General features: G+C 43.1%; 1 protein-coding gene across 1 annotated transcript in view; it reads left to right on the forward strand.

Annotated features, from left to right (window-relative positions):
• Positions 1 to 1,242: 1,242 nt before the first annotated feature.
• Positions 1,243 to 18,398, forward strand: part of LOC146809252 (uncharacterized) — an 88,006-nt gene continuing 70,850 nt past the window's right edge. The window contains exons 1-3 of the mRNA XM_085614850.1: positions 1,243 to 1,466; positions 1,827 to 1,893; positions 13,313 to 13,397. Coding sequence (XP_085470976.1) covers positions 1,243 to 1,466; positions 1,827 to 1,893; positions 13,313 to 13,397 — 376 coding nt within the window. The remainder of the gene's footprint in view (positions 1,467 to 1,826; positions 1,894 to 13,312; positions 13,398 to 18,398) is intronic.

An 18,398-nucleotide genomic window follows, 5' to 3' on the forward strand; every position in this document is an offset into this window, starting at 1 on the left:
GGAGTTACTAGATCAGGTGACCATCTTGAAAGGCACCACATGCGCGTATAGGCATTTTTGCATTCAATGTCTGGTTCTCAAAAGTTTCATAGACCTAAAAAATGGAGATTCAGTGTTTGCAAAGTCTAATATGTGCTGAAAAAATACAGCAGGGAGGAGTGTAAGGTTTACAAAACATTTTCAGAGAGTTATACACACCATTCATTCTAGGGCACATTTAATTGTCCTGATAATCATTCTCAGAAATGTTTAATCCCTTTCGGAACTCAAGCACTGTATCTGCTACTCGACGCATGTGGACACATTGGGCCCACTTGAGTATGTTGATTAATAACATTCATGTGACAAATGTGGGCACAAGAAAATAGTGTATGTGCAATTGTGATTTTCCAAGTTTGCACATAGACTAAAGACTGTGAGTTCAGCTCACTGCTCTGCCTGCCATATGATCAAGGTCCTAGTGAAAACTTCCATTCAGACTCTCAATAATTTAGAAAAGGTGTGCACATTTTTTGAAGATTTTACAGCTTTTCCTTAAAAAAGGAATGTCGCACTGTTTCAGTGCCCACAGTTAACAAATAAAATCATCCTGTCACAGTTTTCCAGTAATTGAATGCTGGGATTGTGGCAGACATGTTTTAACAAACTGTGGCAAAAGTTCTGCCATGCAATTGTGCTATGGTGAACCTTCTGTGAATACTGATGATTGACCCCGGAAGTGAAGGTGTAGTTGCAAGAACTACATACCAAATGTTGTCCCAACACCAATATGCTGGATGTGGTCTCCCAGCAGTGGATCAATTAAGAAAGATACTGTCCGAGGTGCATGGTTTCAGTATGAGTCGCAGACAGAACAGACTAGTGATGACCTGGACACACACACTTCTACAAGTCTGTGAAAATGGGCACATGAAGCTAGGTGACAACACAATTTTCGTAGAGAATATTACATCTTTCCCAATCCACAGCCTGCAGTTTTGTTACTAGACTACTTTGCCAAAAAAGTACAAAACCTACTTTAAGAACACCTAAATTATGCAGCATTTGCTTGAACCATGGTGTAAATGGTTGTGTTAAACTAACTTTATCATAATCAACGTTAGATATAGGATAAGTATAAAAAAATCAAGTCACTTGTTCTGGCTTCAAAACAGGTCTTGCCTTTCGCTAATCATAAGACCCAAAATGTAAGCGTCCATGCAAATAATAAGACACATAATATAGGCATCATGATTTCTAATCATGAGACAAAATATGTGTGCATTCTTGTGCGTGCTTCTCAGACTCCACCAGCAGGATGTTGCCTCTTCTATCACATTTGGCTCTGCCATTCTTGACATAAGAACGTCAAGTGATCTTCAATACAACAATCTATTAAAAAAACCTCATAGGCCATTTAAGCTGGAAGTTGCTCCTTGCAGCAAAACATTTCATCAGTTGTGTTTCTGGAAGCTTAGACAGCTGAGGTGAGTTTTATCCACCAAGATATTCATTTCCATTTGTGTAGCCACTTAGAAAAGTAGCTTCATTGTCTTCATTTCAATAGTTTAGTTGAATTCATTCATACTCAACTGTTTTTTAACTTAATTTTCCAATGTCAGTAAGGACTACAACAAATAATAGTGCATACAAGGCCATAATCATGAAAAAGTGATGCAGCAAGTCACCTTGCTGCGCTGCGTCACTGAGAAAGGACAATACTGCACATTATTGTCCTGTCCCCTGCGCTGGCGCTAAATGGACTGCCTAGCGTCGAATCAGGCACTTTAGCACCATGTTGCAAGGGTGCCTGTATTTCATGTAGGATTGTTTTTGTGCTCTGACAGATTATTGGAATCCAAATATCATGTGGACAGAATATTGTGTCAAAATTATCAAGGACAAGAATATCGGGTAGGTAAGTGCAAATAGGTAAGTGTAAATTTACTTTTCTTAATTCCAGATCTACATAGCCTGAAGATGTATATATATATATATCATCAAGGTACATATATGAGGAGTTATATGTAGTAAAACGTTACTTTCCCACAGAAAATGACCTCCTCAATATTCTTGTCCTTGATATTTTTGACACAATATTCAGTACCAGGATATTTGTGTTTCCGATATTTTGTCCAAATACCACAAAAACAATCCTGAGAGGCATTTTTCCATTACAAATAAAGATATTTCTCCATGTTACGCGTCTCCTGGGGAAGTTAAGCATTTTGGCTCATTTGCAGGTTTACCTGTTCTCGTAAATCTGAGAATACCTCAAAATCCATGGATGTTGTGTGCGAAAACCCACGGAACACCCATGTAAACGCCTCCCTGGCACTTAGTAACTCAATGCAGTTATATATGCTGCGTTACATAACTTGAGATTTATGAAGGCGCACAGGGCCATGCAAAGTGGCTTTGCATGGCTTCATAAATCTGATTTTTTTCATTTGCATCACTCTTGCACTACAGTAGCATTGCAAGAATGATGCAAAGGGGCTCATAAATATGCCACATAATGTATTTCATGAGCTTGCACGAAGAGTGCGTACTACACTCTGCACTTAATGTCAACTGTAATACTTCTTCCTCTGTTAAAGGGTGTAACAGGATATAGTTTGGGTCTTATTGGATTCTAATATCCCCCAATCCAACAGTCTCTTTTGACATGTTATTTTAGAGATAAATCTGACACGTGTTTGATTTGCTGTAATCCAGGCAGCCACACATTCCTTCTTTTTCTTTAAAGCTTTATGAGAGATTTCTCATATGGTCAACAATACAAATTATCCATCTGAAGAGTAAGAACAAACAAAATCTCTGAAGGCAAAGTTGATCAATCACAGAGACATGAGGACTCATGTTTTGTTGTACCATAACACAGGATTCGGGTCACAGAAACAATAGTGTGTGACGTTCAACGCCTGAGGTAAATGTACGTAAAGGAGGAGAACAGCATGTCCTCAATAACATCACATTTGGACATTAGGTTGGGCATTTATCCGTAAGCCGTCAAAAGAGGCATGTCGGCATGGTTGGCTATAGCGCTTGTTGAGCCAGGTGTGCCAATCTTTGTTGTCGCTCCTCCACGGATTCCTTCACTACCACCCTCTAAGGGTGCTCCTCATCTCTCCATAGGACCATCTCACATTTATTTAATGTCTTTTTTAGCACTTCTCCACCCTATGTATAGTGTCAGAGTGCTTTACCTCAGACTCACTACATACAAGGGGTCATATTAATGAGAAAATGTCACAGCTCAGAGCTGTGCCAAATTTGACAGCGCCGTGCTCCGACATTTTCAAAATGCAGGGATGCACTGTATTCACAAGCATACGGCACAACCCTGTGTTTTCCCTAGCACTGCCACTAAATTTAGCTGCCTAGAGCCAATGCAGGCATCCACGGACCATAGGTCAAGGGTGCCTGCATTGCACGGAATGATTGTTTATGTGCAGGAAGGTGTCCCTTCCTGCACATAAACAATCACTAATGTAAATGTGTTACTTCCATTTGTGAATGCAGCACGCATAGAAGAAGCAAATTGTTATTATTTAACTGTTGTTTTTGTGCAGGAAGGGACGCCTTCCCGCAAATTAACAATCATTAATGGTGTTTTGCTCTTTCTGTATGTGCCACAGAATTCATCACACACAGAAAAAGCAAAAACAAGGAGAAATAAAAGTCTTTCTCCTCAATTTGCTATTCTAATGTCTCCTCTAGCAAGGTGTTAGTTTTTGGCACTGCCTCAGATTTACACCTCCTCGTAAATCTGGGGCAGTGTCAAAAGGAATGACTGTTGCGGTGGAGCACCCACAGCAACACCCATTGTATGCCCTTTCATGCTATGTGATGCATATGAAGGATCCTTATTTACAAGGCGGCGTTAAGATGCAAAAAAGTGGCTTAATGCTACTTTTTAAATATTGAGATGGGCATAGCGCTACTAGAATGTCGCTAAAAGTGACAATCTGGTGGCAATATCCCTTTGTAAATATGCCCTAGTGAATCACACAAGTTTACAAAACAATGTATAGAAAATGTTAAGGACAATGATGGATTTAAGGGGAAAGAGTCACATATCATCCTTACAAGCGGGCATTATATGTTAGGTCCGCTTGATCTGGAGAAACATAAAATTGAGGTTTAAAATGTGAGAGAGATTGGGGATGCCTTCACTAAAAAGAATACATTTCAAGTTGTGCTTTTCAACAGGCATTTTAACCCGCTATACTACGTTGTGATTAGTCAAACCTGCAACTACAAAATACTCAGATTTATCCAACAAGCACATTTATTCCTGTACGATATTTTGAAATACACTGGCCCATAGACTCCCCCGGAGATTGTAAGCCCAGCATTTTTAGAATCAAATCAAACTAAACAGGGCTGAATGTTATAGAACTCCCAGCTGGACCCTCATCCGGTGTTCCAGCAGAAAATGGCAGTGTTCACCTCCTACACAACACAAATACAAGGATTGAACCCAGGAGTATTTACTCAGGGCACAGAGTTCAAAGCCTCTGGAGATGCAATGTACAAGGTGCATTTGTCACCAGTCTATGACTAAGTTTGAAGCATTGGTTTCATGGGCCTAATTCAAGCATGGAATATGGCATTCCTGCTACCATTTGGGTAGTAAAACAGAGCCATAATTTGGAGGCAGAGGGCCTCCTAAACACCTGATGCCCAGTGCCACTTTACCAGGTGCATATTGATAGCTATACTCCAGCCAGCAACAGGGCAGATGTCAGAGGATAGCAAGACTGCAATATTTATGAATCAATAATGATTAAATGAGTAATGCCATTATCACACATTCATTACCATGTAATGCCTTTACTGGGCACTGCCTTTACAATGCAAGCCTTTTCTATGAATATGCCTTTACCATGCATGCCTGTACAACACATCATAAGTATATTTAAATTAAATGTGAGTGTGTGTGTGTGTGTGTGTGTGTGTGTGTGTTACAAAAATCTAAGGGTATGTAGGGGTATTGTGTGGTAATGGCATTTTTAGGGTTTAGGGAAGTTAAGGGTATAGGTATGGGTGGTAAGAGTGTTTTTAGGATTTAGAAGTGGATAAGTGTATTGGGTGGTAAGAATGTTTTAGGGTTTAGGGGTGGGTAGTGTTTAGGGTGGTAAAAGTGTTTTAAATGTGTACGGGTGGGTAAAGGTATTGGGTGATAAGGGTGTTTTGGGGATTTAGGGCTGGGTAAGGATATTGGGTGGTAGGGGGGTATTAAGGTTTTAGGGGTGGATGAGGGTATTGGGTGGTAAGGGTGTGTTTAGGGTTTAGAAATGGGTAAAAATATAGGTTATTTTTAGGGATTAGGAATGAGTACGAGTATTGTGTGGTAAGGGTGTTTTTAGGGTCTGAGTTGGGTAGGGATATTGGATGGTAAGGGTGTTTTTAGAGCTTACGGGTGGGGAGGATTATTGGATGGTAAGTGTGCTTTTGAAGTTTACATGTGGGTAGGAGTATTGATTGGCAAAGTTGTTTCAAGGTTTATGGGGTGGTAAGGCTATTGGGTGGAAAAGTTGACTTGGGATGTAATGGTTCACGTTGTAACAATTTATTTATTTTATTTTATTTATTTTCTTTGCAAAGTTTTATATAGCGCTGGCTAGACCCGGAAGTATCAGAGCGCTTTACATGATGATCAGCAAGTTACAGATTACATGATTACTTCAGTTACAGATTCCAAGTATAGACATAGGAGAAAGATAGAGGGAAGGAAACATAACGAGGAGGCGAGGAAAACAATGTCAGATGTCCTGCTGGGTAGGTGACGGCTGAGGGGGAGAACCAGGGCCAAACTCCTCTATAGCTGCATAGGACAGCTCCACCGGGCATCGGCCAAGGTTGTTCTGACTCCGCGGTGAAAACAGACAGTAGAAAAACATGAGATTACACGATAATATAAGTTATTTTCGCATTACATGGCAAAGACAAAGCGTCTTATGTGGAATGGAAGGTGGAGGGGAAAAGGTGAACAGGGGAAAAGGAATGCAGATAGCGTCAGGTAGACCAGAGGGGGGGAAGGGACTTCAGGGGAAACAAGCAGTCAAAGTGAAAGATACACAAGACTGTGAAGCACTGTTAGAAACAATGTCCATTGTCAGGGTGGTGACGGCTGAGGGGGTAAACCATAGCCAGACTCCTCTATAGCTGCATAGGACAGCTCCACCGGGTTTAATGCTCCACAGGGTCCTGTCATCCCCTGTACCTCAAGGCGCAAGGCTCCATGTGAATCTACCACTGTGCCTTGATGATGCTTTTCAGTTCTTAATTTGTGATGTACTTGTCATGTGCCATTCAACACGGGCAGTATCCTGTCCAGAGGAAAATGTGTATTTGAGTCTGACTGATAGTAATTGTAGCACTGGTATATGTTGGGAAGGAGAAATTACAGATTATGCTAAGAAACACTGCACATGAGTTATTACTGGCTTTCCACCAGACCATTCTAGACATAGCAGTCACTGTACCCGTAGGTCGGGGGTCTTCAAACTGTAGGAAGGGCCCCGCTAGGGGGGTTTCGGGTGATCCCAAGAGCGAGGGTGATTCAGGCTCTGGCCAAAAGAAGCATTATGGTCTGTAATGGGCCATCACTAACATCTTTTGTTATTTATTCCCTACGTGGTAGTATGTGTCAAAAGGGAAGGGACTCCGAATATTCTTCAAACCCCCCAGCCACATACCGTGGATACTTTTATTAGGTAAAATCTCATAAAATAAATTGTAAAAATTATGAGGGGCCACTCTGGTACAGAGTACCTGCACTTCGATTTTTCCAAAGCCAGCACTGGTAGTCTGTATTAGTTAAGTGATGTGGTGAGATTCAACTTGGCCCCTTAACTTCAGAGCTTGATTCCTCACTACTTGACCAATGCTGTAGCAGGTTCAGCTCGGTTTTACCAGCACAGCTGCAATCCTTCCTTGATAATGCGGTCATTGTAATGATCACGTTGTAATGGAATGCGTTGTAGCGCATTTGATGTAAACGATGTCTCCCGTGTACATGACAGTACACAGCCACCTTGCATACACTACACACAATGTGCAAATGACTATTGTGAACACCCATCAGACCTGTAGAAAGAGTAACAATGTATCTACTGCTCTAAAGAAGGGTATAGACATGTTTTTCTGACGCTGATTTATATAAACTGTTTAGGGTAGAAGATAAAATAAATATCATTTTTTTATTCTCATCTCAATACACATTGAAAAAAAGAAGCAAGCATTTACAATGCAACGGTCTCGGCATTGTTAAAGTTAGAGCTATTGGCATTGCTCATGACATTATTTTTGTTTATGTTTTTGTTTTTTAAACATTTAAAGAAACGGCATTGTTATTTACAATGTCAATAGCTTAATCAATCTCAAAAGCGAGATTTATTATGCGAGCATTATTTGGGAAGTTTGGCAAATCCATAATTATGAGGAAAACGCTGCAGCTGCAGAATCAAAAAATGCCAGTGGCCCAGACTAATATGCATGATTAGTATTTGGATTCCATGCCCATTCCTTCTTTGTCCTCTCTGCTGAAACTGCTGCCCGAAGTGTCAAATTTTATTAATACTAAACAAAAATCGAAATACTGTGCCAGGGCCAGACTTGGCGTTGATAATGATTGTTTGAAAAGGGAACTTTGAAAGTATACGAACTTGACCAATTCTGGTTTCAAAATATAAGAGAACACTGTAGAGGCATGCGTCTATCGACTGTTATATATAATTTGGGATATATTTCTTAATCTGTCGAGTTCAGCCACTGCATGATTATATTGTTGTCTCTTTTTGAAACTCAGGAGCAGTAACATTGTCGTGGTGTCACTAGGGCTTCAAGTGGATGCTTTTTCAATGTTATATGCAAGCCACAGTTACTGCTAATTTATCTTATGCAACTAACAACGATTGACAAAGCCAATAGTCCTAACTTGTTGTAGGTATCATGTTACTTGTTGTATCATTATGCCTGGATGCAATGAAAAAAGAGACAGCAAAATACAAGTCGTATAGACCCCGAGCAACACCGCCCCCCATAATCTTTTTTTATACCACTTAAAGCCCTGGGTAGGATACTCAACAACAGGGCCGAACTGGAACCCAAAAGTAGGCCTGGCAATTATGTCGGACCTGCTGGAGGGTCGTGGGGGAGGTTAACTGTGAAGCACTTTTGCTACAGGAAACGCCCGATGCCCGGGCAAGCCAGCCCGGCCCTGCTCAACAACCCCGTTCTCTCCCGCATTTACCGGAGGCCTCCCGTGTCAGCCCCTATTATCCGTATGCAGCGCGTTTGTTCGCGCTGCAACTTTACCTGACGATTGCTGCACCCACCCTGCGGCTCCGATGCGAACTCCTGGGCAAAAGTATGTGGTGCTCTGCCCCGGGGTGTATGGCCTTTCCTGTGGCCCGGTGGAGTGCTGCTGAACTGGTGTGATGGCTCACGCGAGCCCGTGGTCTGACCCCGCCCACTGGGCCTCACGCTGTGTCGCAGTAGACACTGGCGGCTGCTGTTCGAACTGCGGGAGCCGCACGATTGCCCCCATACTGTGCCTGCATTGCCCGGAAACTTATCAGTGGTGACCTGTGGCCCTGCTTGGGAACCGGACACTCCTCCGATCTGCTCCCCTGCAGCGGTAGCGGTGTGCTCCCCGAGGTGGTCCCTGGTGAGTGACTTGCCGGGACTGGGTTTGTGCCGCGCTGCGGAGAGCAGCCGACATTGGAGACTGCTGGGGGCCCCACGAGACAGCTGCATACGCAGCAGGATCTGCCTTCTTGCTGGGGGCCCCCTGCGGCGGCTACCTACACAGCGGGATCTGCCTTTTGTGCCGCAGCGGAGGCTCGAAGAGTGGCGGCGCTGAGCGGCTGTTTCTGGGAGCCGGAAATGAAGGTGACAGACTGCGGTGCCCTGAGCTGAGCCTTGCTGCCTTTCTCCGAGGTCAAGCAGAAATGCCTCGGAGAAAGGCAGCGGCGTTTTCCGATTCGGGGGCGTGTTGGAGAGAAAAAACACGCCCCCGAATCGCAAAAGGATGGGGCTTGTTTGGAGAGACAAACCTCTTCTCCAATGGCTGACCAGCATTTCAGAGGGCAGCCAATGGAGAAGAGGAGAGATGAGGGGCGGGTTAAAGCCCCACTACTCCAAGTCATTAAATCTCGCGAGCGAGACTGCGCAAGCGCAGCCTTCTCTAGCCGAGACCTAAATATGCATTATTAGAGTGCTTTTGTTATTAACATTATCTGTGCTATAGAAAAACAAACTTCATACAAGATGTCCCATAAAGATGTGAAGGTGGGATTGCTACAGTGAAAATATTTGCAATCATTAACTTAATACAAACTGTCAACCTGAAGATAAATGAATAGGAGTTTGCCACTGAGAGGAAAGCTTCTTTTCTGCATGGCTGGTAGGTAAATACTGGAAGATTTGGCTTCTGTTTAATTTTAATGCTACATCTTAATTTTAGAATTGACCTGGACGCGCTAAAAAATAAACTATGAATGTCATTTTTTTTTAAACTGCTTTCCCAAGAGACTTTACTGCACAGCGGCCCTCCCTTATCATGACAGTTTTCTTGCTCTGTAGTGGGCAGGGCTAGCTCTAGGGCGGTGCGACCGGTGCCACCCCACCGGTCGCTGATATCAGGTGGAGGGTGCCTTTTTGCAAGCATTTTATGGTTATAATTTTTTTTTTTACAGAGTTCTATATAGAGCGAACTTGACCCGGTATTGGGTATCAAAGCGCTTTAGATAGCACCAGTTGCGTTACACGAGGACACATTTTTGTTATTTTTTAGGCACGGGGAGATTAAGTGATTTGCCCACAATCACAGGATGTTCAGCGTCATTGCCGAGACTCGAACCCGGTTCCCATATTTGAGGCCGACCACCTTAGCCGTTAGGCCAACTCCTCTCCCCTGCTGACTCGTTCCTGGCCTCAATTTTCAGGCAACAATAAACATGTCAAGAGATTTCATGAGATTAATGTTCTTCCTGGAAAGAGATCGGAGTTTTGTCTAGTGGAAGTTTCAACTTTTCGTAAAATAGCGCCTAGGGTTAATATGCCTGCTGCAAAGAACGTGGGTTATGAAGATTACAGAGTGCATATCATGTAAATAGGTCAGTGAGTTACTGCTTTTGTCAGAGAGATCATCTTGTTACCTGCAGTTTATAAATTAAAAACCTAGCATAGCACAGTGAGCTATTAACTGTCTTCAAGGAGCTGCATGAAAGCTGCAAAGTATAGATTAAAGCATTATTATTTTTCCCAGTCTTTCATTATCTTAATGCTGCAAAATTGTTCATTTGGGTAGAAATTAATTCTTCTTATTATAAAGAAGCCCCAACCATGATGTTACGTTTTAAATTCTGAGTTTGTGCTTATCCAGACCAAGCACTCTTAAAGTATACTGCCCACCAGTATGGATTACATTAATCCTACACCTGGAAGGTTATGTTTTAGGTAACATTTCATATACACTGGTTGTGTGTGTGATGCAAATTGTTCTGACACCCTGGCGCTATAAACCTAATTAAATGCTTCTGAGAGAGAGAGTGGTTATGGAGACTTGAGGGGCACTGTTAAAGGGTGGCAGTGAGAGAATCCATGGCGGAGGTGGTCATTGGTGGGGGCCAACAGATATTGTCTCACTGGGACCCACCAGTGCTGAAGCCAGTCCTGGTAGGGGAAAATTAACACTGCAAATAACGCATATGTGTGCATCCGCGTATTAATGTGGTAGCTATTTGAGTAGCTCAAACCTACGCGAAGTGCAGTGGAGAGCTGTGCAGTGCAACAGCAAAGATGCATTCTATGCATGAGCGCGAGCCAGGGTGTTACCCTGTTTCAAAGAGTGAAAATGGACTGCTGCTGCGTGAAGAGTTCTTTGTAGAGGCGAATCTCCAGCTATTCCTTAATCTGGATCAGGGTTGATGCATCCCCCTTAGTGCTTCGATGGACAAGACATATTTCCGTCTTCCTTGATCTCTGGTCTGATGATGTCCAGGCTGCAGTTGCTTGGAGACCCGGCAGAGGGGGGGAGCTTGTCCGTCAGATACGCATGCTTACCGGCTTTGACAGCTTTGTAGATGATACAGCTAGTTTTGGAGGTGGAGTGGGCCATCATGGGGAGCCAGAGGAATTCATCCAACTTGGGAATGATATGCCCATATTTTTTAAAGCCCTTTATAAGGTGTTCCGTGGCAAGTAGTTTGCCCCAAGGGCATTGCCCCCATCCAGGTACAAGTGTATGAAAGTTAAAACAGCAGTTCTAAAGTCTCTTTGTGGGAAGAGTCCTTTAACTTTCTTCAGGAGAGAGGGCTCGATCCAGGCTCACTTGATTTTCTTAGTAATAGGACACTTGTGGTTTAGGTCCAGGGCGAATCTGTGCGACTTGCAATTGGGTAAAAGTTGGGTGGAATTCGAGTCATGTAATTGAGCAATGTTTTGCCTTGGCGTTAATGTTGTTCTTTACATATTGCAAGGATTCTTTGTTAGTGAGAATGAGCTTCAACTAGGTGTTGGTCATTCAGTTGGAGATGAGGTGCAAGCAAAGTTTACGACAATGAATGTCTGGAACAATGGAGTCTCCTAAATGTCTACTGTGTATAGACAAATTCTAATGTTGTTATCCCACATAACGGGTTAAGATGACAGGGGACAAGATGGAACCTTGGCAGATGCTGCAGGTGATAGGGATCTTCTGGAACCCGGAGACACTCATGTAAATCAACCGGTGCCAGTTAGATATACGTCATAACCATGGTTTACAGGCCAAATATCTTAAAGGTGTCTGAATGCAAGATTCAGGAAAATATTAAAAAGATTGCAGAACTGGGCATAGGGATCTCATCTAGAGTAATTCCTAAATGTTTAATTTAAAAGCATGGGATTCAATAAATAAAGCTTGATAAATTGGTACACAAATTATTATCTTTTATGCTACTTCTATTATCAAAAGCAAAAAACATTTAACTATTTGCAAAACTGGTATATCACCAATGGAGGGCTACTTATGCAGTCTTACTAGGGATCAATTTTGCCATTTCTAATAGTATTTGGATACCTACATATTTCAGAAAAAGCTGTGTAGGAGAATCACCCTTTTCACTCTAATCACCCCCATTTTCTTTTTACTAATGTTGGCTGTTACTGACTCTGAAAGTGCCTTGCACTTTTCAAACGAGGCCCAGGGCTGGTTCTCTGTCCCATAAAGGTATATGGTAATTGGTGTAATTCTAATTGGCATAGACAACCTGCCTGAAATTCATAGTATATGGTATGATATTCAAGTGTGGAGACCCCAGTGGACTTAATGCACTTAAGTGTGCACTGATGTGGTGTCTGGTGTCATTTTGAAGCCAGGACTGCCTTTCAGATTTGTTTTAAAACAAAATCATGTCCAAATTCGACTTTTGAATTAAAAGTACTTCTAACGCCCAAGTCTACCTTTTCATTACTCATAAGTCACCCCCAAGATCTACACTAGGTACCTCAAGGGTATGGTGCATTCTCACAAAAAGCAGGGATAATATAAAATATGTTTTATATGCCCTATTGTAGTCCTGCTAGCCCCATAGGCTAACATGAGAAGGCTTTATTAAACTTAATGAAGTCTAATTTTGATATCATTCAAAGTATCAAATTCATGGTCACATTAAATCCAACAATTTGCCAAAGTTTGGTCTTTCCGATGTGGAAAGGCAGTCTGAAAGGTACTTTGGGGACCCCTGGGAGGGCCCCCGCCCCCAAGGCCTCCCCTGTCTGTCCTGTGGAACATGTGCTTTCCCCCCAAACATCTATGCACCCTGTGCCAGGCACCACATGGTGCCTGGCACAGGGTACATAGATATTTAGAAACATACCCTTTACCATTGCAGCTTGTGCAGCAGCCCATTTACGGGCCCCAGCACAAGCCGCAATGGTAAAGGCTGTGTTTCTGACCACCATCCTGGTGGTCACATCAACATATCGGAAGTGGAACTGCCAACTACTTGTCGGGCGGTGCCACTCCTGAAACGATGTCGGTCGGACATCTTAAAAAGGGCCTTAATAATTAATAGATGGTTTTCATATAAGTTCAAGTTACCAATATGTATATTTGTCGTATTCTCCTTAATTGGTCACAAGTGCATAAAAATTAGACAATACCTACAACTGGTATCAGGGACCCTTTGGTTACTTATCCACATCAAGGAAACTAGTCCAAATAATTTGCCAAAACATGCATCTTTTGTGTTCTCTTGGTATGTAGATTGTCTAGCCTAGACCAATGTCACTCAGTACTAAGACAATTGAATAATGAAGAATTTTGTTCCTTCAGGTTCAGACCTGTACCAGCAAGCCATCAAAACAACAGAATTTCATGATGATTAAAAACAAGCATTTCTTCCTTCTTCTGGCTCTTGGTGAGTACACATCTATAATAAGCTGCTATAGCATACCTTTTTATAATAGGTTGTGGCAACTGCTATGACAAAGATGAGGGCATAAAACGAAGAGAAAGAAATATTGCTTTCATTAACGCTTTCAATCATACAAATGTTTGAAGGCAACATTTTTGCTTCTGACTGTTGGCTCCATGTCAATGTGGAGGGGATGTAAACAAACACAAAGGCCATACTAGACTGAGTGCAGCAGTGTAGCAATGGACATGCAAGTCAGCCTTCTGTGCCCTGAGGCACTTTGGTAATATGAGAGTCTTGAAGGAGAGATCCTTTATTTGACTAGTTGCTTCTGTGCCTTATTACAGATATTGGCACAGAGCTCATGAAGATATTAGGCAATGCATTGGCAGAGTGCAAAAAAAGAGATGTCACTCAGTCAGTGCACCCCTGAAGGGTGCCCCTTCAGAAAGGAGAAAGAAGGTCCTGTGGACACGCTCATGTGGGCAGGTACAGTCACTCACTGCACCCACCTGCGTGGGGATCTCAACCTTCCTTTCAAATGCACACTGGATTCCACCCTGCACAGTGAGGGCTGGCTGCTTCAAATAGCAGTCTTCTTCTCTCTAATGTACTGCTCCTAGGGTATGGGAAAGTTCACACCAGTGCTGGGAACAGCTCATTCATTGTTATATGGTGCATCATTCTGGCCTGCGTGTGTCATACCCAGTTAAAGGTGTAAAGCACTGCATATTAGGTCAGTGTGTCCTATCTGTCATATCGGCCAATGAGGCTTCAGTGCCACCTTGTGTCCAGGAGGAGTCATTCTTTGATCTATTTGAAGACCTTGCTCCAGTAGTGTTTGTACTTGTTTCAGTGTTGCTTTAGTTCAAGGCACCTTATGCCAGGAAATTCCACATCTCACCCCCAAGAACACAATATATTAATACAATTTTACCATTAAGAAACATGATATATCCACAAATGCCACATTTGACCTTTTGCCACAAACAAGGTCATTATATCATCATAAGGTGGAAGAATGACGAGTAACAATAGATGCACATGGACCACAGGATGATTATAGGAAACATTAGGTTGTTCTGGAATTTCAAATAGATCAACTGTTGGAACTGCCACATTCAGATTGGTTTTTAGTTGAGGCCCCAGCCAGGCAGAATCTGAAATTCACGTCGGAGTGGGTGATTACACTCACTGTATAACCTGCGCTTACCCTTGAGTAGCTTAGCACTGAGCAGTCAGGCCTATCACAGAGGCAATGTGTAAAGCATTGACACAGCACTCTCACAAAATAAATACACTGCGGGTCACAAAAGGGACTTCACACATGGTGTATGTAAATAAAGTTTGTATTCAACACACACATTAACTAACACGACATGAACATCATGTATTTCTGGGTATAAATCACATTTGGAAATATCACTAGCAGCAATAGACCCAACCATGTTAAAATAACAACAGTAATAAGCACACTTGCGAAATAAATTATTTTACCTCCCTCCCCCAGCACCCTCAAGCGATGCGAAACATTGTCAGAACGAGGCCCACCCTGGCAATTATTATAATTCAATACCACACAGTTATGGGGTTCAACCCAGATCACAATGATATCAGTAATGTTTACACACAAGGTAAGTGAAACACTTTTAAACAGCACCATGGGCCAAGGCCTCACTGATAAAAAACAATGTCAAATGTAGTATCATTTTGTTAGAGAATTAATGTGTAAGGCAACACCACTGTGCAGTGTAGTTAATAATAGACAGTCTGTCCCACACACTCACTCAGCACCGATACGGGGTGCCACGGATATCAGGCAGGTCCAACTGGAGGAATTCACACAAGGGGGGCTATGAGGAGATTTTAAGGACATGTGTGGGCAGACATCCCACTCAATCTAATACCAATCCCAATCGTAAGTCTTAAGGGCGTGTGGATTGTGCCTACCATGCTCAGGATGGGAATCCCTTTTAAGGACGGTTCCCCTCACACACCAGAGGTGTCATGCTTCATCATAGGGGTGCCTCCTCACGTCAAATGACCTAGTTGTGAATCAGGCTACAACCCTCTTGCTACGAGGGAGGAGTACAGGGAAGTTTTTTGTAAGAGGGTTGACCTAAAATCCTACTTGAGTGTGGTGTGTTATAGGTGGTGTGCAGTGCTATGGTGAGTAGTGGTTTAAAACTGACTACAAGGTTAGCTAAGGCGGACTTTATTCTGCTAACCTGTGACAGGATTAAAAACAAATAGCTTGCAATGTAGCTGGCAACATTAGAGACAGATGCATTTGGAAACAATCAACATATTTCGGACTCAAGACCTATAAAAGTGTTGTGGCCTTCATCAGGATAAAATTTCAGCTACTGCAATCCGTGAATATGCACATTAGTGAATGAAATCACAATGGACAACGGTATGTAATACTGAACCAGATGTCCTGTTATTCAGTAGATTCTACGGTGGAACCTGTGGTGAAACAAAAAGACAGCGTACTGCATCATTTACAATGTGGAAGATAAACATATAATGCATGGTAGAACCAGTGCAGAAAAGACAAACAATACATCACATGATGTAAACAGTCAAACCACCCTAAAATAGTAATGAGTGGTTATGAATGTAAGACTCACCTACAACAGTCAGGTAATTTTATGCATCTGTCCTGAACTTTGAGCTAAAGGCACATACACCAGCCAGCCTAGTGAATAAAGTTGATTGTGTTAAGGTCAGGAAGAGAAGAGAGTACGAGTGTCGTTAAAAGTAACAGGGGGTTTGCTCAGAAGAGTTTGAACAGACCAGGCAGAATGTGAGCTGTCTTAACATAGATCAGGAGCTGGTAAAAACAAACAAACACCCGCTCTGTAATGCGGGGTGTGTGTAAATGTGGCCCTGCATATGCTGAAGGTGTGCCTCAGATGTTGGTCGGTGCAAGGGTGGAGGCATGGTAAGGATGAACGTGCATGAGTGGCACAAATGGCGCCTGTAGAGCTTAGTCCAAGGGAGGACAGTAGAGGCGCAGGCGGTGATAGCGTTGGTAGTAGCGCATGTGTAATGTAAACTTGGCATAGGAAGGGGGAAATGGCGCAAAACATCCCTCGCAAAAATAGTATAACTACTGAGCAAGAATTAAGCTACCAATACCGCATTGTGGATGCGCATGTCCATCATTGCTGGGAAAAGGTGGTGCACATATCAGAAATACTTAGTCGGAACCTGAGCTTGAAGAGGTCAGTACTCCAATCAAACATTTGCCGTAAAGGCTCATTTACAATAGTCCACTCTGTACGTAGCGGAAGCTTTGTGTCCAATCTCATGAACTGAGCATAGGAAAGGGGATATGCTGCAAAACATCCCTTGCAAAAAATAATATAACTGTGGAGCAAGAATTAAGCTGCTGATGGAAACACAGAACCACCTATGTTGGGGAAAGGTGGTGCGCGTATCAGAAAGGCCTAGTCAGAACCTGAGCTTGAGGTGGTCAGTGCTACAATCAAACACTGGCCGTAAAGGCTAGTTTGTAGTAGCTCGCTCTGTGCATAGCTGAGGCTACGTGTCTAATCTTGTGAGCTGCCGAGTGAGGGTAGCAGGAGCAGAAAGCGTTACTAGATGCTTGCATTAGAGGTAATAGTGTCTGGAAAACATTCTTACCGCTTAGGGAGAGCATGGATTGCCAAGGCGTACACCCATCAGGCAGAGGGGAGGGCGTACGGATGACAGCACATTTTTATTGCAACAATGCAATGAGGGACCCAACTTCCTGTAGGGAAGCCGGGAATGCAGGTGTGCAGAAGCCCAGGGGACAACATAAGTGATGGAATGAATGGTAGTGTCCGAATGAGGCACAGAATTTAGAGGCTCGTGGTGAGTCTTGACTTAGTGGGGCGTGGTGCACTCAACATGGTGATATGATCCAGAATATGTGTCAAAGGTTGCATGCCGGTAAAAGGAGGAAGGACGGGTCGAAGATATCGCAGGGCAGGACAATACATAATATGTGTAAATGGGGATGCAGAGTAAGGTGCAGGAGGTCCCGAGTGCCTAAAGGTGTTAGGTAAGGGCCAGCCAAGGAATGTCATCGTTCAACCCAAGGTTGGATGTATTCAATCTGAACACCGTTCTTTGCTCAATGTGCAGAAGCTGTTTGTAAGTTTGAGTTTGAGCGTCAGGGCACTGAGGTTGTTTTTGTCAAGCACAGTCCAGGTGAGTGTGTCTGCCTGGTGATGCATTTCTATAATGTGTTTAGTAAGTTTAGTTGTTTGCTTAGCGCATCTGATCGTGCTCTGATGTTCCAGTATGCGTGTAGGTACTTTACGTGTCATCCTTCCCACATATCTGAGCCCGCATGGGCCTTTGACGAGATAGATGACCCTCTCAGTGTTACAGTTTGTATGGTGTCTTAACTCCCAGGGTCTCTCTGTGCCCATATCAATAGTCTTGGTTGCTGTTGTTTGAGCGCAGGTGGCACAAGACCTGCTCTTGTACGGGTGGAAGGTGCCATAGGGTGTTGGAGCTCTGTGATGCTGCTGGAGGAGGTCTGGTACGGACCAAACTATCTCTAAGATTCCGCCCCCTCTTAAAGGCAAGTAAGGGTTTTTGTAGAGAAAGTTGTCCCTTGTTAAGAATGTTCCATTTGCGCGTGATCGATTATTTTAGTGCATTTGAGAGGGAGCTGAAGATGTTGACACACACCAGTCTTGCCTGTGCTTGTCTATTAGGAAGGAGATCCAACAGGGCATCCCTGTTGTTATTCAGTGCACGTTTTGCCGATTTCTTGACAAGAGCGGCTGGGTAATGTCTGTGGTCAAAAGGTAGGTCCTCTCGTAATGACCTAGGTTGGTGACTCATATTTGAGCAGGGCGCTCCGGGCCATAGGTTTTTAGTACAATTCTGTTTCCAGATGGCCCTCAGATGGAAAGATCAGGAGATCAAGGAATGCACGTTTTTCTCTGCTGTACTCGCATGTAAACCGGAGGTGACCATTGAGAGTCTTGAGCCATTCAT

Source organism: Triturus cristatus, chromosome 7 (genome assembly GCF_964204655.1).
Source record: "Triturus cristatus chromosome 7, aTriCri1.1, whole genome shotgun sequence".
NCBI classification, from domain to species: Eukaryota; Metazoa; Chordata; class Amphibia; order Caudata; family Salamandridae; genus Triturus; species Triturus cristatus.